The sequence below is a fragment of the Liolophura sinensis genome, chromosome 9 (assembly GCF_032854445.1).
Source record: "Liolophura sinensis isolate JHLJ2023 chromosome 9, CUHK_Ljap_v2, whole genome shotgun sequence".
Classification (NCBI taxonomy): Eukaryota; Metazoa; Mollusca; class Polyplacophora; order Chitonida; family Chitonidae; genus Liolophura; species Liolophura sinensis.
This window is the reverse complement of record NC_088303.1, coordinates 2,056,177-2,080,055: the sequence shown is the minus strand read 5'-3', so window position 1 is coordinate 2,080,055 and position 23,879 is coordinate 2,056,177. Positions and strand designations below refer to the sequence as shown.

General features: G+C 40.6%; 2 protein-coding genes across 2 annotated transcripts; one reads left to right on the top strand and one right to left on the bottom strand.

The window, feature by feature from the left end:
• Window positions 1-2,352: 2,352 nt before the first annotated feature.
• LOC135475464 (probable RNA polymerase II nuclear localization protein SLC7A6OS) lies at window positions 2,353-9,093 on the bottom strand. Its single transcript, XM_064755373.1, has 5 exons — window positions 8,930-9,093; window positions 7,328-7,741; window positions 6,255-6,615; window positions 5,844-5,918; window positions 2,353-4,031 (listed from the first exon to the last, which is right to left on the bottom strand). The coding sequence occupies exons 1-5, from the start codon at window positions 9,089-9,091 to the stop codon at window positions 3,889-3,891; spliced, it is 1,155 nt and encodes a 384-aa protein (XP_064611443.1). The 5' UTR covers window positions 9,092-9,093; the 3' UTR covers window positions 2,353-3,888.
• Window positions 9,094-9,330: 237 nt separating this feature from the next.
• Window positions 9,331-23,631, top strand: LOC135475288 (mitochondrial inner membrane protein OXA1L-like). The gene is made up of 9 exons (XM_064755129.1): window positions 9,331-9,432; window positions 11,657-11,827; window positions 12,959-13,172; window positions 13,759-13,902; window positions 14,587-14,672; window positions 15,459-15,623; window positions 17,185-17,289; window positions 19,835-19,997; window positions 22,198-23,631. Exons 1-9 carry the CDS (start codon window positions 9,340-9,342, stop codon window positions 22,365-22,367), a joined length of 1,311 nt encoding a protein of 436 aa, XP_064611199.1. The 5' UTR covers window positions 9,331-9,339; the 3' UTR covers window positions 22,368-23,631.
• The last annotated feature ends 248 nt before the right edge of the window (window positions 23,632-23,879 follow it).

The window sequence follows — 23,879 nt, the reverse complement described above, 5'->3', positions numbered from 1 at the left end:
TCTGGTGATCAACATCCCACTCAGTAGGAATTTTTACACTTGCTCTTTGGGACTATGCTCTCTGGTCACCAATCAACTTGAGCAAATCAGGCCTGTATTTATTTACCCAATTCTGACTGTTCTGGTAATCAACATCCCACTCAGTAGGAGTTTTTACACTTGCTCTTTGGGACTAGGCTCTCTGGTCACCAATCAACTTGAGCAAATCAGGCCTGTATTTATTTACCCAATTCTGACTGTTCTGGTGATCAACATCCCACTCAGTAGGAGTTTTTACGCTTGCTCTTTGGGACTATGCTCTCTGGTCACCAATCAACTTGAGCAAATCAGGCCTGTATTTATTTACCCAATTCTGACTGTTCTGGTGATCAACATCCCACTCAGTAGGAGTTTTTACACTTGTTCTTTGGGACTATGCTCTCTGGTCACCAGTCAACTTGAGCAAATCAGGCCTGTATTTATTTACCTAATTCTGACTGTTCTGGTGATCAACATCCCACTCAGGAGGAGTTTTTACACTTGCTCTTTGGGACTATGCTCTCTGGTCACCAATCAACTTGAGCAAATCAGGCCTGTATTTATTTACCCAATTCTGACTGTGCTGGTGATCAACATCCCACTCAGGAGGAGTTTTCACACTTGCTCTTTGGGACTATACTCTCTGATCACCAATCAACTTGAGCAAATCAGGCCTGTATTTATTTACCCAATTCTGACTGTTCTGGTGATCAACATCCCACTCAGTAGGAGTTTTTACACTTGCTCTTTGGGACTATGCTCTCTGGTCACCAATCAACTTGAGCAAATCAGGCCTGTATTTATTAATCTAATTCTGACTGTTCTGGTGATCAACATCCCACTCAGTAGGAATTTTTACACTTGCTCTTTGGGACTATGCTCTCTGGTCACCAATCAACTTGAGCAAATCAGGCCTGTATTTATTTACCCAATTCTGACTGTGCTGGTGATCAACATCCCACTCAGTAGGAGTTTTTACACTTGCTCTTTGGGACTATGCTCTCTGGTCACCAATCAACTTGAGCAAATCAGGCCTGTATTTATTTACCCAATTCTGACTGTTCTGGTGATCAACATCCCACTCAGTAGGAGTTTTTACACTTGTTCTTTGGGGCTATGCTCTCTGGTCACCAATCAACTTGAGCAAATCAGGCCTGTATTTATTTACCTAATTCTGACTGTTCTGGTGATCAACATCCCACTCAGGAGGAGTTTTTACACTTGCTCTTTGGGACTATGCTCTCTGGTCACCAATCAACTTGAGCAAATCAGGCCTGTATTTATTTACCCAATTCTGACTGTTCTGGTGATCAACATCCCACTCAGGAGGAGTTTTTACACTTGTTCTTTGGGACTATGCTCTCTGGTCACCAATCAACTTGAGCAAATCAGGCCTGTATTTATTTACCTAATTCTGACTGTTCTGGTGATCAACATCCCACTCAGGAGGAGTTTTTACACTTGCTCTTTGGGACTATGCTCTCTGGTCACCAATCAACTTGAGCAAATCAGGCCTGTATTTATTTACCTAATTCTGACTGTGCTGGTGATCAACATCCCACTCAGTAGGAGTTTTTACACTTGCTCTTTGGGACTATGCTCTCTGATCACCAATCAACTTGAGCAAATCAGGCCTGTATTTATTTACCCAATTCTGACTGTTCTGGTGATCAACATCCCACTCAGTAGGAGTTTTTACACTTGCTCTTTGGGACTATGCTCTCTGGTCACCAATCAACTTGAGCAAATCAGGCCTGTATTTATTAATCTAATTCTGACTGTTCTGGTGATCAACATCCCACTCAGTAGGAATTTTTACACTTGCTCTTTGGGACTATGCTCTCTGGTCACCAATCAACTTGAGCAAATCAGGCCTGTATTTATTTACCCAATTCTGACTGTGCTGGTGATCAACATCCCACTCAGTAGGAGTTTTTACACTTGCTCTTTGGGACTATGCTCTCTGGTCACCAATCAACTTGAGCAAATCAGGCCTGTATTTATTTACCCAATTCTGACTGTTCTGGTGATCAACATCCCACTCAGTAGGAGTTTTTACACTTGTTCTTTGGGACTATGCTCTCTGGTCACCAATCAACTTGAGCAAATCAGGCCTGTATTTATTTACCTAATTCTGACTGTTCTGGTGATCAACATCCCACTCAGGAGGAGTTTTTACACTTGCTCTTTGGGACTATGCTCTCTGGTCACCAATCAACTTGAGCAAATCAGGCCTGTATTTATTTACCCAATTCTGACTGTTGTACTGATCAACATCCCACTCAGTAGGAGTTTTTACACTTACTCTTTGGGACTATGCTCTCTGGTCCTCAATCAACTTGAGCAAATTAGGTCTGTATTTATTTACCCAATTCTGACTGTTCTGGTGATCAACATCCCACTCAGGATCTTGTCACTTATATAAAGGCGACCAGTTTTCTTTGTGCAGGAACTTGGAACACCTTGGTCAATCTGGGCTATCTTTGGCAAGTTACTGGAAAACTTGGAACGCCTGGGTCCATCTGGACTATCCTTGGCAAGTTACTGGAAAAAATTCCATGTGTCACTTGCAGACATGATGTTGATGGAAAATATGCTTGTATATTACGCTGAACTTCAACTGTTACATGGATACATTTGCTTGATATCTCCTGATACAGATAAATATACCCCATTAAAGTCTGTATTCACAATGGGGTTTGCCAGCCTTCCACAAAGGGAAGCAAATCTTGTAACTGATAAAACAGCAGTGCACTCAATTTATTTGAATAACAAGGTCAGCTTTCATTCATGATTACTGTTGTTGGTATTGAATTCAGTGGTATTGTTATTATTATGGTAGAGGGCACTGCTGTTTTATCAGTTACACGATTTGCTTCCCTTTGTACAGGGCTGACAGACCCCATTTGAGAAAGTAACATTACCTTGCAAGTCACTTCCATGTCAGCTAGTGTAGGGAGTAACACATCGACACATTAGTTAACTGTAACAAGTTTTGCTTACAGTGAGAAATAGGCCCCAGGCTGTATTTACAAAAATAGTTTACATTTATTTATTTGTTTGATTGGTGTTTTACTCCATACTCAATAATATTTCACTTATACAATGACGGCCTGCATTATGGAAGGAGGAAACCGGGCAGAGCCCAGGGGAAACCCACAATCATCCGGAAGTTGTTCACAGATCTTCCCACTGAAGCCAGGAACCTTGGGATTAGTGACTCCAAAGTCTTCCTTGGGAGCCAGGAACCTTGGGATTAGTGACTCCAAAGTCTTCCTTGGGAGCCAGGAACCTTGGGATTAGTGACTTAAAAGTCTTTCTTGGGATACTGCGTTTACCTCATAAGTGACAAAGGATGCTCCAGGAAATGAAATCTGATATAAAATATTCCACATGCAAAAGCCAGGTAGCCTGGGGTCTTTCTGCAGCATAATATAATGTGTTTGTAAAACTTACAAAAATCTTGCAATAAAGGTCACACTTATCAAAGACAAGCATTCTTGTTCAAGGAAAGTGGTATAAATGCACCTAAATGTTTTCATGTAAGTAAAAAAACAATGCAAAAGATTATGTACATGTGTTTCACTAGTAACTACAGTGACACAAGAAAGCACTAGTAACCACAGTGACACAAGAAAGCACTAGTAACCACAGTGACACAAGAAGGCACTAGTAACCACAGTGACACAAGAAAGCACTAGTAGCTACAGTGACACAAGGAAGCACTAGTAACCACAGTGGCACAAGAAAGCACTGCTTTCCTTTTCAGGTATGTCAAGGGACCAGCACTGAGATGGAATTTGTCATTACTGCTGACTAATTGGCTCTGTTTGATGAAAGACGTTTTGGTAGAGTATGTTATAGAGGACATCAGGTTTTACATCCATCTCTGCTTCCTCCCAGCTCTCTCTTCACACTTCTCAGGTAGGAGTCATACGACCTCTGTGTTGTCGGCCCCTGGACACACCCATCTTCCTCCTCATCATCATCACTGGACAGATCTTCAGCATCTTCTGAACAACAGAACACAGAATTACCATTTAGTACAGATTTTCAATATATTTCAACAACACAAAATGCAGTAGGATGTTTTCCACACCCTATGAATAATACAACACAGAATAAAATTTATTACAGATCTTCGGAACACCACCAAGTGCAGTAATATCTTATTCAGATCATCAGGGTCATCTGAACAGTATAACATAATTACAGATCTTCTGAACAACACAAAGTGCAGCAACATCTTAATCTCTCAACGTCACTTGAACAATATAACATATAGTCAATACAGTTGTCCTACACAGCAATTTCTGAATGACGCAAGATATATAATACAGATCTGAACAAGATAACACAAACAGAAGACACCAATTTGAACAAGATAACAGATAACACAAACAGAAGACACCAATTTGAACAAGATAACAGATAACACTAACAGAAGACACCAATTTGAATAAGATAACATAAAACAAAGAGAAGACACCAATTTGAACAAGATAACAGATATCACAAACAGAAGGCAGATAACACAAACAGAAGACACCAATTTGAACAAGATAACAGATAACACAAACAGAAGACACCAATTTGAACAAGATAACAGATAACACTAACAGAAGACACCAAATTGAACAAGATAACAGATAACACTAACAGAAGACACCAAATTGAACAAGATAACAGATAACACAAACAGAAGACACCAATTTGAACAGGATAACATAACACAAACAGAAGACACCAAATTGAACAAGATAACAGATAACACAAACAGAAGACACCAAACTGAACAAGATAACAGATAACACAAACAGAAGACACCAATGCAAACCTGGCAAAACCTTATTGATATTTTCAGCACAGAATTACATTTAGTAAAGACCTCCAGCAGAGCAGCTGAACATCACCAAACACTGCAACACCATAATCAAAACAAAGAATTACATTTAGTAAAGACGTCCAGCAGAGCAGCTGAACATCACCAAACACGGCACCTCCATAATCAAAACACAGGATGACATTTAGTAAAGACCTCCAGCAGAGCAGCTGAACATCACCAAACACTGCAACACCATAATCAAAACAAAGAATTACATTTAGTAAAGACCTCCAGAAGAGCAGCTGAACATCACAAAACACGGCAACACCATAATCAAAACAAAGAATTACATTTAGTAAAGACCTCCAGCAGAGCAGCTGAACATCACCAAACACAGCAACACCATAATCAAAACACAGAATGACATTTAGTAAAGACCTACAGCAGAGCAGCTGAACATCACAAAACATGGCGCCACCATAATCAAAACAAAGAATTACATTAAATAGAGATAGTCTGAACACCACCAACACAGATCTTCTGAACAAGAAAAACGGCTAAAAACACACACACAACAAAAACAACTTTTTCAGATCTTCTTCAGTCCACACCACACCACTTCATTTGTCTGATTTATTTATCTGATTGTTGTGCATATTCAATAGTTTTTCACTTGTACAATGGTGTCTAATGAATATGGGTGGAATCTCTCCTACAGGTGCTCTCCACTGCTGAACTTGAGATCACCATTGACCACAAATTGTTGCCATGGCCACAAGAATAATGGAAGCATGGGAATCTAATGACAGTATAAGCCGATGTTCTAAATAACACTGTAAAATACCACGCAGTAGCATAATAACAGATAGTCCAGACCATCAAAAAGCAAGTTTTAATACACTCACTTCTGTTGACCAGATTCAATGCCTACAGGAAAAGTGCTGCCTAACGGGAACACCTTGCTGATGACGGCGCTATATTACGTGCTACATCCACATACCTAAATTACATCTGGATGCCATGTAATCCTCCAAGCTGTACCCGTTCTCCATCAACATATGGTCCTGGTTCAGGCCTAAAAATCATAACCATTTATGTTTCATTGTTTAAACATTAAGATAATTTGTACATGTATAATTTTAGATTCCCACAATCCCTCTTAATCCCTTTTTCTCAGCTCTTATGGACCATTTAATTTAAGAACAAACCTTCAGGAAGAAATTTATGGATAATGTTCTGGTAGCTTGTTTATCTGCATTAAAACTTCAAGTATTTTCAAGGTCTGGCCCAAAATAAACTTTTCTTTTGGTGTTTGACGGTCTTAAAAATCTTTCAACAAACTTTAAGTGCTTTCAAGTATTTCAACTCACCCACAGGAACCCTGTGTCCAGATCTGCCATGTAAATCTTACCATCATCATTAAGGAAGTCATCCTCTTCATTCTCGTAGAAGTCGGGGTCCTCATCTGGGTAATCATTTCTCCAGTTGCCTTCATCATTGCTGTCATCGTCATCCTCGTACACCTCTTCATCAACATCATCAACCAACTCGGCCTGGAGATCACCTTCCCCACACGCCTCAATCCGCAGGATTCTCTCCAGAGCTTGGAAGTCAAACCCCTCTCTGTTAGTGTAGTAAAGGTCGTAAACAAAGTCGGCCCCATGTGATGCTGCCATGGCGTTCTCAGGCTCTCTCGTGGTCTGCACACGCTCACGGATCATTGGCATGTCATTACACGTAACCTCACCCAAGTCACTGGTAGGTAAGGCTGGCTGAAGGAGAAAATTGCAAGCTGAATGAGAAAATTACAGGCGTTATGGAGGAACATGTGCTGACTGAATTGAGATTTTAAAGAATGGGGGCGGGGGGGAGGGAGGGGGCATCATTGGCTTGTAGGGTGCTGTGGTAAGACGAGTGCTATGATTGGTTTATACATACTGGGATGAATATAATGTTAGATTCATCACAGATATATATATAGGCCAATGTATAAGCTGTCATCACTTTACACAATGGCCAATGATCTGCCGGGCTTGGCTGTTTTTGAGGTTTTGAAACTTTTTTTTAGCATGCAGATCATAGCTTACAAGTTGGTGCATGGATCCAGAAGTAAGGTGGAAAGTTTGACTTTAAAGTGTGTGAGATTACTTATGAACAACAATAAAGGGTTGGCTTCCATAATGTGTGGTAAATGAAAACATGTAACTGCAACTGGGCCGGACCCTTTCAGTTTTGACATGATTAAATAAAGGAATACCAGTCTGGATTTAACACCCTGTGTCCCAAAGACTCAGAGGGTCTAGTTTGGGCTTCCAACTCACAAATAAAACATCTTTTTCTTTATCAATGGTAGCTTTTAAAACTACAGTAAAATGTGGATAAAAGTTTTTCATGTGGTTACAAACAATTTAGACCCTTTAGCCACAGTGCTGGATGAAGCCTAGCCATTGGTCAAACTGGCACTTTTTATTGTACATTACTTACCTGTACTGATATGTCACCATTTTCTGAACGCACATTTTCCACATCATACAGACAGAACACCCTCTCTGACTTTAGCTCAGTAACATCTGATACACAACCTTCAGCACCAACAGCAGAGACCTTATTCCTGGAAGCTGCAGCTTGTGACACTGCTAATACTTCTGTGCAGCCAGTCACACACCTGGTTTTGTCAGTGTCCACAGCCGTGTGCTCTTCATTACACTCATCCACGTCATCTAAGGAGTCCAGGAGAATGGCTCTGTGACTGGTGATGACCTGGTAGCGGTTTCTCCCTGAACGAGCTCGCACATGTTGTCGCGTTCTGTTATGTATGTCAGTTGAATGTCTTTTGTATTCCCTCTGTAATTTCTCTTTGCGTATGGCATCTCTAATCTTAGAAGACACACTGACATCCTGACAACAGAAAGAATAGTATCTCCAAATTGTCAATCTTGAATGATATAATAACCTGAATACTATGGCAGAGGTATATAATTACAGTATCTCAAAATACATCATATTGAAATCTTAAAACAAACACAATGATGCACAAACAGAATGATGTTTAAAATGGAAACAATAACAGTCTATAGTCAGTTACAAATGTATACATTATCATGAATCCAACACCATGTGATATCCTTCTTACCACTTGAGGTCAAAACTGTCAAACCTGTAATTTTTACGACTGCCACAGACACCTACAAGAAACACTGAAATGGGCACAGATTATGGGCAACCATGTTGTCTTCTTGAGTCTTATTTACACATTTACACAGCGACTGATTGCTGGCAATGTAGCTACGTGTATGCAAACTTGGTCCTAAACGTACAAATTCTACAAGGGAGAAATGCAGGCAAAATTACTGCTTTGGTTCTAGCAGTGAGAGTAGACATGTAAAGCAGTCCATCTGAATTTACTGTACTTTACTGAAGGTTCCTAGTCAAGTTGGGTTTAGTAAACAGTGAATTGACCTGCGCGCTCATGTGTCTGGGCCAGTATCGCATACAACCAGAATGGTCCTCGCTAAGTATTCTGACCCACGTTTGTTTTGGTCATTTCATCATAATTTGCCATAATGGAAGAAATGGCTGACTGGTACTGATGCCTTAGGTATTTGGTTTTACAATGGATCCAAATTTATGATGTTTGCTGGGCGTATGCTGTTGTTCTTGAACGGTAGATGTTATCTGAACAGGAATAAAGTATGTCAGCGACATGACTTGGTGTCAAGTCAGACCTATGAAACACAGGGTCATACTGTATAGGACAAGATCAACAGTGAGCTGTCAATTTGACAACTCATCTTTATAAAACTGACAAACCTCCATGGCTGAGGTGGTTAGCGTGTCAGCCGTATTCTTGAGTACGTCGTAAAACATCAATGAAATACATGTATAAAACTGACAGATATCGGTGTATATTTTTTGTCTATTTAGACAGATATCCCCACCAAGCACGTATAGCAGTTTCTACATTTCATGTTACCTAATTAGGAATCATGGAGTGAAAGGTACCACTTTCAGTAACTCACTAATTGAGTAAGGAATGACTGGTGTCATGGTGTCGTTGTTGTAACGATGGATCAAAGGTTCCCTTACCTTTGAAGGGATAGTGCCAGCAAATTTCAAAACTTCTGTAATTTCAGGACTGCTAGAAGTATCTGTCTTGGGTTCGTCATCCCGTCGCTTCTTGCAGGCGAGAATCAAAGCTTCTGCTGGATCTTCGTCTCGCTTTCTCTTCACTCTTATGATAGCCGCCATACTCTCACAATGCAAATAGTGTTTGAGACTCCCGATAGACGGCGCAATCAATTTCGTCTGCTATAGTCTCTAGACAAAAGATACAGGGTCTGTTTTGGGAATTTTTAAAATTTAAACATACTAAATCAAAGTAACTGGAGTACTTATAATATTTTGCTAGCTAGAAATTATGAATTTTTAGACTTTTTTGTCAACAATAACCTTTTAGGGATTTAAACATGTTTGTGAAGAGAGTAGAGGGAGAAAAGATGGCAGGACTCCTGCGGCCGCATGCGTTTCGAAGTGTCAAACTAACATATGTTCATCTCTGCAGTGGTGATCTCTCTACAAACTTCTTTAAGGTTTGTCTGCTTAATATGTACAGTATGGCATGTTTATTGTCACTGCACTCGTTTATCGCGACAGTCAATTGTCTGTTGACAGCATTTGATTAGTATCGGAAACTGAGCACCAGGTAGCCCGACACCTCCGTCTAAGGCTGGCTTATATATTCTGATACGCCGTGACCGCTGGCCACTCGTAGGCCGAAAGTTATGTAGACCCGATACCGGTATAATGCTTAGAGTAAGATCTACCTCCTCATTCAATTCCCGTACAGGCACGTTAGATCCTGAACACACATAAAGCACGGCAATTCTGAAAGATAAAATAATTACGCACATTTTGCAACTTCTCTGGTAAATCTTAGCCGAAGTCGAAAATAGGCACATATTGAGCAGGCCACAGTGTGCTGCCATGTTTTTGAAATCCGGGTCAGTGAGGCGTGCTTGTGCAACAGCGCGTGAAAGTAACCCCCTTTTTTTTTTACTGCAAGATTAATTTGACAGTTCGCACAAACTGTCTGTCATTCTGCTCCATAGCCTTCAGTCAATGGCAAATTCGTGCCTTCGCAGTAAATGGCCTTCTGTCTGTCAAAACTGACAGCCAGCAGATCTAAACACAGTAGCGCAGTGAAAGATCAACCATGCATTTGCGGGGAGCAACAACCCGTTTTATTAGGTGACAGTGTCGACACAGCATGTCAGCGTAAGTGTCACAAGTGTGAATTATCTTGGATTTACTGGTTGTAAAGGCTACAGAATGTGGAAAAAATTGACAGAGGAACAGAGAATGTCTTGGTGAACATGATTAATTGGTGTTTTGCCTGGTTAATGCGTGTATTTGTTCATTTTGCACGGATTTTTATTGTGCAGAGTTTCTCCATGCTAGGCTGTTTTTAAATTCCAATATTTTAACCTGAAAGACTGCTCGGCTGTGATCAACGTCTAAACTCACATTAACAGATCACTGTTACAGTCCGAAAACCGTCCTAAAATGTCGACTTTCTGATTGAGCACATTTGTCAGTAATTATAGCAGTCAAGCAGAAGTTGTGCTGAGAGTCCAGAGTGTATGTATGGATTCACCGAGACTAAAAATCCCAGTGACAAGCTCTCGCTTTTTTGTGGTAATGATTTTTTTTTTTAGTTCAGACCAAAGACAGTAACAACAACATGTTTTAAAATACAGTAAAAATGTCAGAAAGATGAAAGCTCTTGAGTGAAAATTAGCACCCACCTCCCGTGTAATGCAAGATCTCGCGACATTTCTGTTAAAAAAATGGCGGCCCTCTGAAATGCAAAAGTTACTTATTACCAAAGGTCGTAACTCACAGCAGATGACAGCTCCCTTTTAATTGCCTGCTGCCATAACTACATAAAGAGAGGCAGGTTTGCCTCTGTGTTATATGATAGTTAGTCTTGTTAGCACTCTGTCTCATCTGATAGGTCACTGGGGCGATGTTACTAAAAATCTGTAAGGCGATACTGAGGAATGATGGGAAATAATTTGTAGCATGAGTGTCATGAACAGCAAGTAGTGTCAATTTTGCCAGAATGCATTGTGGCACATTTGACTCTAAGTAGAAGTCACATGTCAGATCATCTGTTTCAGTGGCTACCAATCAGTGTAGAGTGGGAGTACGGAGATGGGGAATGGTATAAAGAGAGTGTGGCACATTTCTCTCACCAGCCCAGATGGCTCAGATGGTAGAGGGTTTGCTCCGGGGGCGGTAGATTCAGATTCAATCCTGTGCCGGGTCATACCTAAGACCTTAAAAGAGGAAGTTGTAGCTTCTGCATTGGCAGTCAGCATTAAAGGGGATAGTGCAACGACTGGTTGACCTGGTTAATGGTTCAGGTGGGATGGCTTACTTGCCTTCGGTAAATCGTCTCAGTGAAGCAGCACTAAATAAAAGAGCGGTGGAAATCCGTCCTGTAACAAGGAGGCACATTACACGTACATGCACTCTAAGGACTCCTTCGTTGTCATATGACTGAAAAATTGTTAAGGACGACGTTAAATCCTAAGCACTCCCTCACACCTCTCTGTATGTACTTCTGCTGATGCTTTTTGTCAGAATCCTGCTGTCACACAAGTGAATATTATTTATTATGGTTCTTCTGTCACTGACTGCTCTTCTGTCTGCTGGCTTTTTGGAGCTATTATTTGAAGATGCAATGCTAATTGTGAAAATATTAACAGTTTATATGTGTCATTTTTTCTGTCTATTTTGTTTTCTTTATAGTCAAATTTCACAGGAAAATGTCGCACTCATCATTTCCTGGCTCAGGGAAGGGAAAGAAATCGTTTAAAATCTCTGTGTTTTCACCGGCATAAGTGTCACAATGACAGACTACTTGTGGCAGTGTGTGGAGTGCGATGGAATAGCACCCAGACCCCCTCCTCAGCCACACCAGTAAGTCATTTTCTTTAGTCACTAGGACAGGCAAGCTCCAGGTTCAAACCTGGCCTTGGATATGTTGGACAGGAACTTTGTAGAATACACTGCTCTCAGCTGTTGTGGCATGTGTCCATTTATGGACTTTGTTGAAGATCACTGGTCTTCCACCAATATGGTGTGCATATTTGTACATGTACTTTACAAGGGGGGGAATTTGTCAGTAGTGTGCCAGCTGGTGGCTTCCACTTCACTGAGGTTTGCACAACCCATAAAACTAACCGCCATCATACAGGTGGAAAATTCTTGAGTATGGCGTTATGAAGCAGCAATGAAATAAATAAATTTAAAATTTAAAGTGATGGTTAGAGAATGATTACTTGGTTTCTCCAGTTATTCAAAGACAAACTAAATAAGGATAATGATATGAATGTAGAGCAATGTGTGGTTTCTCCAGTTATCCAGTTCAATGTGTGGACATGTGTAATCTGTGATGATGGATTTAATTAATGATGTCATCCTTTGTACGTACATAGATCAATTTGTCTTGATAACATTCATGAATGTTGCTCGTAGTGAAGTCAGTGGTAGTAGAATGCCTTAGCAGAATGCCAGTTGTGAAGTGGCATATTTATTTATTCCTTGAGGTGGCACAGGTGAGAAGCTAGACTTTAAGCCATTGTTACATCAAAGATGGATTGTAACGTCTACAATACTACAGCGTATCAGTTTCTGTTGGATACGTCCCCATTTTCTCCAGTTTGGTTATTGTATGGTGACTCATAGGCATGATGATCAGTGATATCTGTATAGCATCTTCCGACAGATTAAAAAGAAAAGTAGTTGAATTAAATTTCATTCTTGCAGTAAATACGGCAGTCCCCTTACCACCATGAAGGGGATAGTGCAACGACCCGTATCAGTATAATGGCTCGGGTAGGGTGGCTTACTTACCTTCGGTAGGTCGTCTCAGTGAAGCAGAACTAGATAATAGAGGGGTGGAAATCTGGCTGCAACAAGAAGGTACATTACATACATCCTAAGGATTCCTTCGTTGTCATATAACTGAAAAATTGTTGAGCACAACGTTAAACCCCAAGCACTCACTCTTTGTTGTGTGTTAAAAATTCCCATGACCTTTACCTTCAGAGTTCAGCAGTAGGAGATGTTCCAGCTGGCTATATCCCTGAGCCCCCACCTCTGCCTGAACCGGTAGAGATCGCAGACTGCCTGAATGCCCTGGGGGAACCCACCTTACAGAGTTTAGGACTGGCTGGCATGTGGCCTAGTGGACTCGTGCAGTCATCTTTGGAGATGCTGCACGTCTCGGCTGGCCTACCCTGGTGGGGTTCTATTGCAGTCTGTGAGTTACGCCTAGTGATTTTGTATGTAAATATTCCTCATCTAGGGGCCAGTTGTTCAAATAAGTATTAGAAGTTAATCCACACTTAAATCTTAATACCTGTCTTATTCAAATACAAATCTAAGGTGATTTAAGTGCAGATTGAAGTTAATTCCAGGCATAATAGGAGATACACTGCTTTTGAACAACTGTGCCCGGGACTTTTATATCATAAGGCTTTTTTCACAAATTGTTGGTCAACTACTCCAGCAATAGGTAAGATATTCACATCTGTTAAACTGTCACCTAAGGACGACTGCTTGTACTTCCATATTGCTTAAAAATTTTCACTGTATTGAATTTAGCTGTATAATTTATTAAAATCTTAGTTTGAGAATGTGCCAAATATAGCTCTGCATGGGGACATTATGGTGGTTGATGCACCATATCTGGTGTCTTTAGCATGGCAATTCTGTGAGGTAGCACCAGAGCAAACAAACATCCAAGCAAACAAACATTTTTTGTTTTATGTGTTTGCGTGAAAGTTTTCCAAACAGGATAATCTCAGTTGGATGGATTGTGCATGATTCGATTTTCTTGTTTGCAGTCACAGTGTTTCTCCGTCTGTGTATGTTTCCCCTGGTGATTAAGTCTCAGAGGAATGCAGCCAACCTCAGCAACCACATGCCCACCATGGCACGGCTACAGGACAGGTTCTCCAAGGCCAGGATGAGTGGAAATACCTTGGAAGGTTTGTCATATACGCACACTAGATACAAATAGTTTGGCAAAACTTAAACAACTGTATTTTACCAGTAAAACTAATTCTGGGCTGTGAGTATCAAATTTTAGAAGATGTTACATTCTTGAATGTTGGCGACAAGCAGTCCGTGATATTAGTGTTATTGTTCACACAGTCTGACGATCATGGGCTGTGGTGTGCTGAAGCTGAAAGTTGGTTTGAATTGCCCCTGTCACTCTGGTTTTCTCCACCCATAAAACTGACGGCCATTCTGTTGTGAATGACTGGAAGTCTGACACTATCCTGTGACGCTGTTGTCTGACAATATTATCTGGCAGGCATATGGGTTTGCTACAACTTAGAAATGTAAATTCTCATTCACCCTCATTTGAAGCAGATAATGTAACAGAAAAAAGATTTGTCCGTGCAAGCAGCACAGATTTATCAATGAACATTCTCAGACACTTTTCATTTGCGTAATGTTCAACCATTAAAACGTTTTTCTCAATTTTTTAGTTCTCAGGTTTGTGTCAAAGTTGCCTGTACTTGAAATTTCTGTTTTAGTAGTTCCATTGATGTTGAACATTGTCAAGGGCAAGTGAACTTAACAAAAGCGTTGTTTTTCTTATTAAAATGCCTTTGAACAGTAACTAAATGATACATTGTATGCTGTAATTTGTTGACTTTTTTCAGCTGCCCGAGCTGGGGAAGAACTGATGAGTTTCATGAAAAGAAATGAAATTAAACCATTCAAGAATTTCTTGGTTCCCTTGGCACAGGTCTGTACCTGGAGTGGCTGCTATTGTAACTGTTGCTCAGGGAAAGTCGAAAACCTCTGTCATTTATTGTTGAAAGTAGCGTAATCCACGCAGAAACCAGCCACGTAAATTAGATGTGGCATGAAAGGAGATAAAACTTCTCAACTCTTGATTGCTCCTTGTCAAGGTAACTTTCTACACTGTGCCAGGTACCAACCAGCCTACAAGTTTGTTTGTCAGGACTTCAGTAGGTTCAGTTCACTAAACTTGTTCCCTAGACTCATGAGCCAAAACGTTTAACTGGATATGTGTATCTACTTCTGTTTTGGAACAAAAGTAATTAAAATGGGAAACCTGGTATAAGCTTTGTTTTAGCCCAGTGCAGCAAAATTTGGAACCTTATGGGCTATTAACTGTGCAGCAAATTGAATTTTTAGATTCTGTCATTTTGTCATAGCTTGATTGTCGTGCATATAAGTTATTGTTTGACAAGTGAGGCCTCTGTGGCCATGGGTTGGCATGTCAGCATTGCACCATGACTCAGGAGCCTACGATGCAGTTGATGTGAGCTTAGGCCCACCTCGTAGTGGCTTCCTCTCTGGCCCTACTAGGGAAGATCTTCTAGCAACCAGTGAGTGGTCGTGGGTTTCACCTGGGCTCTGTCTAGTTTCCTTCCACCATAAAACTGGCTGCAGTCGTATGAGAATGACGTAAAACACTAATCAAATAAATCAATAAATTGTTTGACCAGTATACCGCTGGTCATTGTTAACCCAATGCTATATTTGTTTTGTGCACGTGTTTCAGCTGCCTGTGTTCGTGTCAATGTTTGTGGGTCTGAGACAGATGGCTAACCTGCCGGTTGAGAGCATGAAGACTGGGGGAATGTTCTGGTTCACAGATCTGACTGTAGCAGACCCTTTTTATGCCCTGCCATTGCTCACCATGGCAACTTTCCTCTTAACTGTAGAAGTAAGCATCACAACACCAGAGCTGTTCAACTGACTATCCTTTATCTTTTATTATACTGTCACCTCTGAACACAAGAAAAGACAGGAAGCAAAAACTTTTTAGACAGTGGAAAGACAGATTTTTACCTTTGCACACACCTGCCTAGAGATCGCCTCTGAAATACGGTTTTGGTTCTCATTATTTCTGTTCCTTGGTAGACTCTTCCCAAGTCTGTGGAATGTGACACAGAAAATGTACCTGCTTTAAGTCATCTCTGTAATAATTTACAATGAAATATGTATGCTGAATTTCAAATACCTTTGTATATATCTATTGATGACTGTTTGTAGGTTACATAACCTACATATATCTACATATATCTATCTATTATCTCATCTATTGATGACTGTTTGTAGGTTACATAACCTACATATATCTACATATATCTGTCTATTATCTCATCTATTGTTGACTGTTTGTAGGTTACATAACCTACATATATCTACCTATTATCTCATCTATTGATGACTGTTTGTAGGCTATTGTAACATGATATGTGTAGTAATTCGTTCACCTTTTCGACCAGCTGAGCAGCACTCGTGGTTGGAATGCTCGAGGGAAAGTTGACAAAACGGGGTCAGGGGCTGTAGAGGAATTTGATCAGAGAAGTTGAATAGCACACAGCGGGTTGATGGCTCTCACCCATATAACTATAGACAATATAGAAAGTCTGCACATGTCGGGCGATGTGCATGGATACACTCTCGCCGGTGATAGGGTGGCGTAGGCTTTGAGCGGTCAGTCTGTCAAACACACGAGGCAAAAATGTGGGCCTCTTCGCTGAGGTGATTTCCTGAGCCACATTGTCTTTTGCGTACTATCATTTGTTCACTACGGGCAATGACGGATGCCAAACTGTTTATTAGTATATACGCTCGTCTGTAAGAGTTTGTGCAGCAAACCAACAACACATATGCAGGTAGAGCTACAGCGAACATCTTAGTGAGACACTAAATTTAAAGACAGACCTTGGTCGTTCTTGATAACATGTGAAGCGATGAAACGTGAAGTAAAAGTAGTTGTGTGTTGCCTGTAACCTGATCGACTCGCTGTGTGGTTTCTAAGACTTGATTTTTTTTGGACTTTTTTTATGTTGAACACAACATTGTTAAAAACGAGCCACTGTAGCCGAGTTTGTAAACAAACTGTAGATTGATACTTTCTTCATTTTCATTCATGGATATAGCATAGGTGTTGTCAAGCCTGTACCCACTGGACTACTTTCTACTCGCCAAGCATGTGCGTTGAACTCCCGTGGTGATGTTTGTTTAGCCATTGCTCTACACGAGAAAAACAATCACCCGTGCCACCATTCAGGCACCATTTTGAGTTTCGATCATTTGATGAAAAAGTGCCAAATTTTGCGGCCTATCAGTTGAAAAGGTCAGCGAATTACAGTAAATTTGTGATCAGAGTTTCAAAATGTTAAGTTCTGAAACTTGAATCTGGGTATCTGGGTATAAATTCTTGAGTGTGGACCTGACGATCCAGCGAGTGATGATCATGATTTTGTCTGTGTTAGGTGGGAGTTGACGGCGTAAAAGCAAACACGATGACACATGGCATGAAATGGTTCATGAGAGCTATGCCTGTATTCATCTTCCCATTCATCTCTAACTTCCCCATGGTAAGTACAGCCAATTTTCACATCTCTAACTTGCCCACGGTAAGTACAGCCAATTTTCACATCTCTAACTTGCCCACGGTAAGTACAGCCAATTTTCACATCTCTAACTTCCACACGGTAAGTACAGCCAATTTTCACATCTCTAACTTCCCCACGGTAAGTACAGCCAATTTTCACATCTCTAACTTCCACACGGTAAGTACAGCCAATTTTCACATCTCTAACTTCCCCACGGTAAGTACAGCCAATTTTCACATCTCTAACTTCCACACGGTAAGTACAGCCAATTTTCACATCTCTAACTTCCCCACGGTAAGTACAGCCAATTTTCACATCTCTAACTTCCCCACGGTAAGTACAGCCAATTTTCACATCTCTAACTTCCCCACGGTAAGTACAGCCAATTTTCACATCTCTAACTTCCCTATGGTAAGTACAGCCAATTTTCACATCTCTAACTTGCCCACGGTAAGTACAGCCAATTTTCACATCTCTAACTTCCCCACGGTAAGTACAGCCAATTTTCACATCTCTAACTTCCCCACGGTAAGTACAGCCAATTTTCACATCTCTAACTTCCCCACGGTAAGTACAGCCAATTTTCACATCTCTAACTTCCCCACGGTAAGTACAGCCAATTTTCACATCTCTAACTTCCCCACGGTAAGTACAGCCAATTTTCACATCTCTAACTTCCCCATGGTAAGTACAGCCAATTTTCACATCTCTAACTTCCCTATGGTAAGTACAGCCAATTTTCACATCTCTAACTTCCCCGTGGTAAGTACAGCCAATTTTCACATCTCTAACTTCCCCATGGTAAGTACAGCCAATTTTCACATCTCTAACTTCCCCATGGTAAGTACAGCCAATTTTCACATCTCTAACTTCTCCACGGTAAGTTCAGCCAATTTTCACATCTCTAACTTCCCCACGGTAAGTTCAGCCAATTTTCACATCTCTAACTTCCCCATGGTAAGTACAGCCAACTTTCACATCTCTGACTTCCCCGTGGTAAGTACAGCCAATTTTCCCATCTCTAACTTCCTCACGGTAAGTACAGCCAATTTTCACATCTCTAACTTCCCCATGGTAAGTACAGCCAATTTTCACATCTCTAACTTCTCCGCAGTAAGTACAGCCAATTTTTCACATCTCTAACTTCTCCTCGGTAAGTACAGCCAATTTTCACATCTCTAACTTCCCCATGGTAAGTACAGCCAATTTTCACATCAATTTTCACATCTCTAACTACCCCACGGTAAGTACAGCCAATTTTCACATCTCTAACTTCCCCATGGTAAGTACAGCCAATTTTCACATCTGTAGCTTCCCCATGGTAAGTACAGCCAATTTTCACATCTCTAACTTCCCCACGGTAAGTACAGCCAATTTTCACATCTCTAACTTCCCCATGGTAAGTACAGTCAATTTTCACATCTCTAACTTCCCCACGGTAAGTACAGCCAATTTTCACATCTCTAATTTCCCCACGGTAAGTACAGCCAATTTTCACATCTCTAACTTCCCCATGGTAAGTACAGCCAATTTTCACATCTCTAACTTCCCCATGGTAAGTACAGCCAATTTTCACATCTCTAACTTCCCCATGGTAAGTACAGCCAATTTTTCACATCTCTAACTTCCCCACGGTAAGTACAGCCAATTTTCACATCTCTAACTTCCCCACGGTAAGTACAGCCAATTTTCACATCTCTAACTTCCCCACGGTAAGTACAGCCAATTTTCACATCTCTAACTTGCCCACGGTAAGTACAGCCAATTTTCACATCTCTAATTTCCCCATGGTAAGTACAGCCAATTTTCACATCTCTAACTTCCCCATGGTAAGTACAGCCAACTTTCACATCTCTAACTTCCCCATGGTAAGTACAGCCAATTTTCACATCTGTAGCTACATGATGGTAAGTGCAACCAGTTTTCACATCTGTAATTTCCTGAGGGTAAGCACAGCCAGTTTTCATATCTGTAACTAGACAATGGTAATTACAGCCGGTTTTCATATCGGTAACTAGACAATGGTAAGCACAGCCATTTTTCACATGTGTAATTTCCCAATGGTAAGTACAGCCAGTTTAAAAAACATCAACTTACAAAAATACTTTAAAATACTGTTTAGAATCTGGTACATTTACATAAAATGGAACTGAACTGAATTGCGAGATGTTTTCAAATGAGAAATCACCTGCTTGATCACATCACTGATCAGTCCTATAGCTGCATTTCCAGGTGGATCAAGGTGATTGGTTGGCCAGTTTGGGCACTTTCTATTCCAAATCTTGCTGGTTTGGCTGCAGCTTTTTCAAGCAGAATGTCAGGTACATGGTACCTTGGGTTTGCTTTCCCCATCTGACTGCAGTCGTTTTAGGTATTAACAGATATTGTGTCAAATACAGCAATCACAGACTCTGTTTGTTGACACACCATACTGTGTTACCGGATGACCTCCAACACATTCTCTCAGATTCAAGCATTAACAAATATTGTGTCAAATATGCCCACAACAGAATCTGTTTGTTCACAGGCCATGCTGTGTTACTGGATGACCTCCAACACATTCTCTCTGATTCAAGTCCTTTTCCTAAAGATACCAACTGTCAGGACATTTTTTGAAATACCCGAGATTGTCAAACACGAGCCCTCTACAGTGCCAAAGAAGAAGGGATTTGTGGAGGGGTTCAGAAGCAGTAAGTTCATCCCTCCATATTGTCAACAGCAAACTAATGTTAATTTTGTTAGGGATTAGTTTAATATTTGGTTTTCATGGTGTAACACAAATTTTTTGCTATAGTAGATCACTCTGTGTACCAACATGGCTGTAACATTGCCTCACTGAAATGCCATTCTGAAGACATGAGACACGCTGCCTCACTGGAGGGCATGCTGAAGACATGAGACACGCTGCCTCACTGGAAGGCATGCTGAAGACATGAGACATGCTGCTGCACTAGAAGCCATGCTGAAGACATGAGACACGCTGCCTCACTGGAGGGCATGCTGAAGACATGAGACATGCTGCCTCACTGGATGCCATGCTGAAGACATGAGACATACTGCCGCACTAGAAGCCACGCTGAAGACATGAGACACACTGCCTCACTGGAAGCCATGTTGAAGACATGAGACACACTGCCTCACTGGAAGCCATGCTGAAGACAGGTGACATGCTTTCTCACCAGTTATTTACATTTGGATAGCTGGTTGAAGCTTTGTTTGTCTCACATTGTCCAGCATTCAGTGGAACATATTGGATTATTCCAGTGCGCTGTTATTTGTGTCATTAATTTCTATTTATACACCTGGAAGATCATTGAAAATTCAGGGAATTTTAGCAAGCTAATAGTGTATGAACCTGGCATGTACCTGGATGTATCAAGACTGCCCATTTTGATGTCTTTCACATGTCTGACATGTCTTGGCAAATTCTTTTCTCTTTCTGATTCTCATATGGTTAGCATCATGTCCTCTTGGTACTCAAGATTAATCCCCCCATCAAATTTATTATTTACGTTGGTGAATATGATATGTTACCTAAAATTTTGCCCCAAAATAGCGGTAAATCATGCTTGAAAATTTTCCAGTAGGATATCGCCTTAGTTTCTTAACAAACCTTATAAACCTTTCCTAAGATCAGGAAAACTCTCAGAATCAGGAAAAATGTGCACAATGTTTGAATGGGATCTTGAAGAAGAACACATACTGCAGGCTGATCTATAGACGTACCACAGAACCGGTTGGTACACACACTGCGAGCTGATCTATAGACTTACTACAGAACTGGTTGGTACACATACTGCAGGCTGATCTATAGACTTACTACAGAACCGGTTGGTACACATACTGCGGGCTGATCTATAGACTTACTACAGAACCGGTTGGTACACATACTGCGGGCTGATCTATAGACTTACTACAGAACCGGTTGGTACACATACTGCAGGCTGATCTATAGACGTACTACAGAACCGGTTGGTACACATACTGCGGGCTGATCTATAGATGTACTACAGAACTGGTTGGTACACATACTGCAGGCTGATCTATAGACGTACTACAGAACCGGTTGGTACACATACTGCGGGCTGATCTATAGATGTACTACAGAACTGGTTGGTACACATACTGTGGGCCGATCTATAGACGTACTACAGAACCGGTTGGTCCCCCTACTGCAGGCTGATCTATAGATGTACTACAGAACTGGTTGGTACACATACTGTGGGCCAATCTATAGACGTACTACAGAACCGGTTGGTACACATACTGCGGGCTGATCTATAGACTTACTACAGAACCGGTTGGTATACATACTGTGGGCCGATCTATAGATGTACTACAGAACTGGTTGGTACACATACTGCGGGCTGATCTATAGACGTACTACAGAACCGGTTGGTACACATACTGTGGGCCAATATATAGATGTACTACAGAACGGGTTGGTACACATACTGTGGGCTGATCTATAGACGTACTACAGAACCGGTTGGTACACATACTGCGGGCTGATCTATAGACGTACTACAGAACTGGTTGGTACACATACTGCGGGCTGATCTATAGATGTACTACAGAACCGGCTGGTACACATACTGTGGGCTGATCTAATGACATACTACAGAACCGGTTGGTACACATACTGCAGGCTGATCTATAGACATTCTACAGAACCAGTTGGTACACATACTGTGGGCCGATCTATAACTCGACAATAGCAAAAGCTACTCTATGTGGTGTTCTGACGTTCTCTAGAGAAGAAGATTTCTGGCAGCTTTGAGATACATATCCTGTATACAACTTCGTCCTGGGAGAATGTTTGTGTTATTTACTATTATCTCTGAAATTTTGATATTTCACCTTTGAGTCATAAATGGTTTCATTTTGCAGGTATGAACAATGCTAAGCTGATGAATGAGATGGAGGATAGAGAGCGTGTGGATGCTATCAGGTTCAGAGAGGCAGGACTAGGGCCATTACAGAAGACCTATAAGTATGACCCCACCAAAGTCCAGCAACAGACACCCACAAAAGCCATCAGTGCTAAGTCCAAGTCGTAACACTTCTGGCTGTAGTAGCCATGATGTGGTATATTTTTAAGTTAAGAGCACATTTAAATGATCAACTGATGTTCTGTTGTATGGGATTGTTCTGGCCCAGTATACATGCTGCCTCACTGTACAGTATGCTGTATATGTATAGTTCATACATTATGTATATGTGTGGACCATGTCCGTATCCAAACACCATTTGACTAGGCAAATGGCCTCATGAACACAGTGAGGCATCTGCAACCATGTCGTGAACACTGGAAGTTGAGATCACACAAATTAGTGTGTCTTGTTGTTCTCACCTAAAAAATCCCTTAAGGTACTAAAAAGGTCAGAAAATCAGAAGTAAAAAATCTAAATAGAACTTCTTAGTTGAGCATGCAAAAAAGTTGCATGTACTTATTAAACCATTCTTCCTTTTCGGGGAATTACATCTGTAAAACCACACTTTGCGTCATTAACGAATACAGTATATGAAAGTCCATTTGTTATAGATTGCAGAGATTGACAGTGTCTGTCTGACATTTTCCATCATGAAAATGTTCCTAGGAACACTAAATTAGCTGAGTGTTGTGTTAGGACAGTGGACTGACTTGACTTCATATATACTGTAGTTAAAACTTAACTGATTGTTATTCATCATTAAGTGTAAAGATTTTGTTTTGAATGTGAAAATGAGAGTTTAGTGAGAAAGATTCCCGCATTCAGAGTCCTTATAGCAGAGAATCCAGTCCTTTTTCACCAAGAATCACTATTTTAGTCGTTCACGGAAAGAAATTGTTGAAATAAAGTCGTATATTTGGCATTCTATAGATTATTGAAAAAAAGAAAATTAACATTTTTTCATAGTCTTTTTAAATGTGCAAAATTGTGGCATTTAAAATTGAAAAATAGCTGTAGGACTACCTTATATCAAATTGTTAGTGATGTGTATTCAAAGGTTTTTTGTGAACATTGGTATGTCTGGAGAAATCTCAAAATGCTTACACCAACAGCTGGTCTAGGTTATATTGTTTCCTTCTAAGAATTCTTTTGTATAAAGTGTAAATAATTAACAGTGCTGTTTAAAATCATGTGTGAATCCCGATTTGAAATGTACATGACCTGGCAAGAGGGTTTATTTTCACACCTTTGTAAAATAAACGTGTGATTTTTTTAGTACTTCAGCACTTTTTTGGCATCAATTGTCAACCATGGTAAACCTTTTGAGCAGCTGTAAGATGATGGCTTAGCTGGATAAGGTAATTTTGTTATTAAATTATACTATATTCAGTATCGGGTTTTGTGGAAGGTTTTCTCTCCTGCGCATGGTTCAGCTTGCAGTATGCTTACATGTACATGTCCTCCACATTTGTACTGCAGGCTTTTCCTTACCGGCTAAGCCTAAAGGCGATCAGACATGTCAACAAAAACTCCATCCGAGTGTCTGGGACCCAATTGTTTAAAAATGTATTATCACTTCAGGCCTGCATTAAATTTAGTCAGGACTAAAGTTCCATTAATTTTGTATTAGAACTAGGC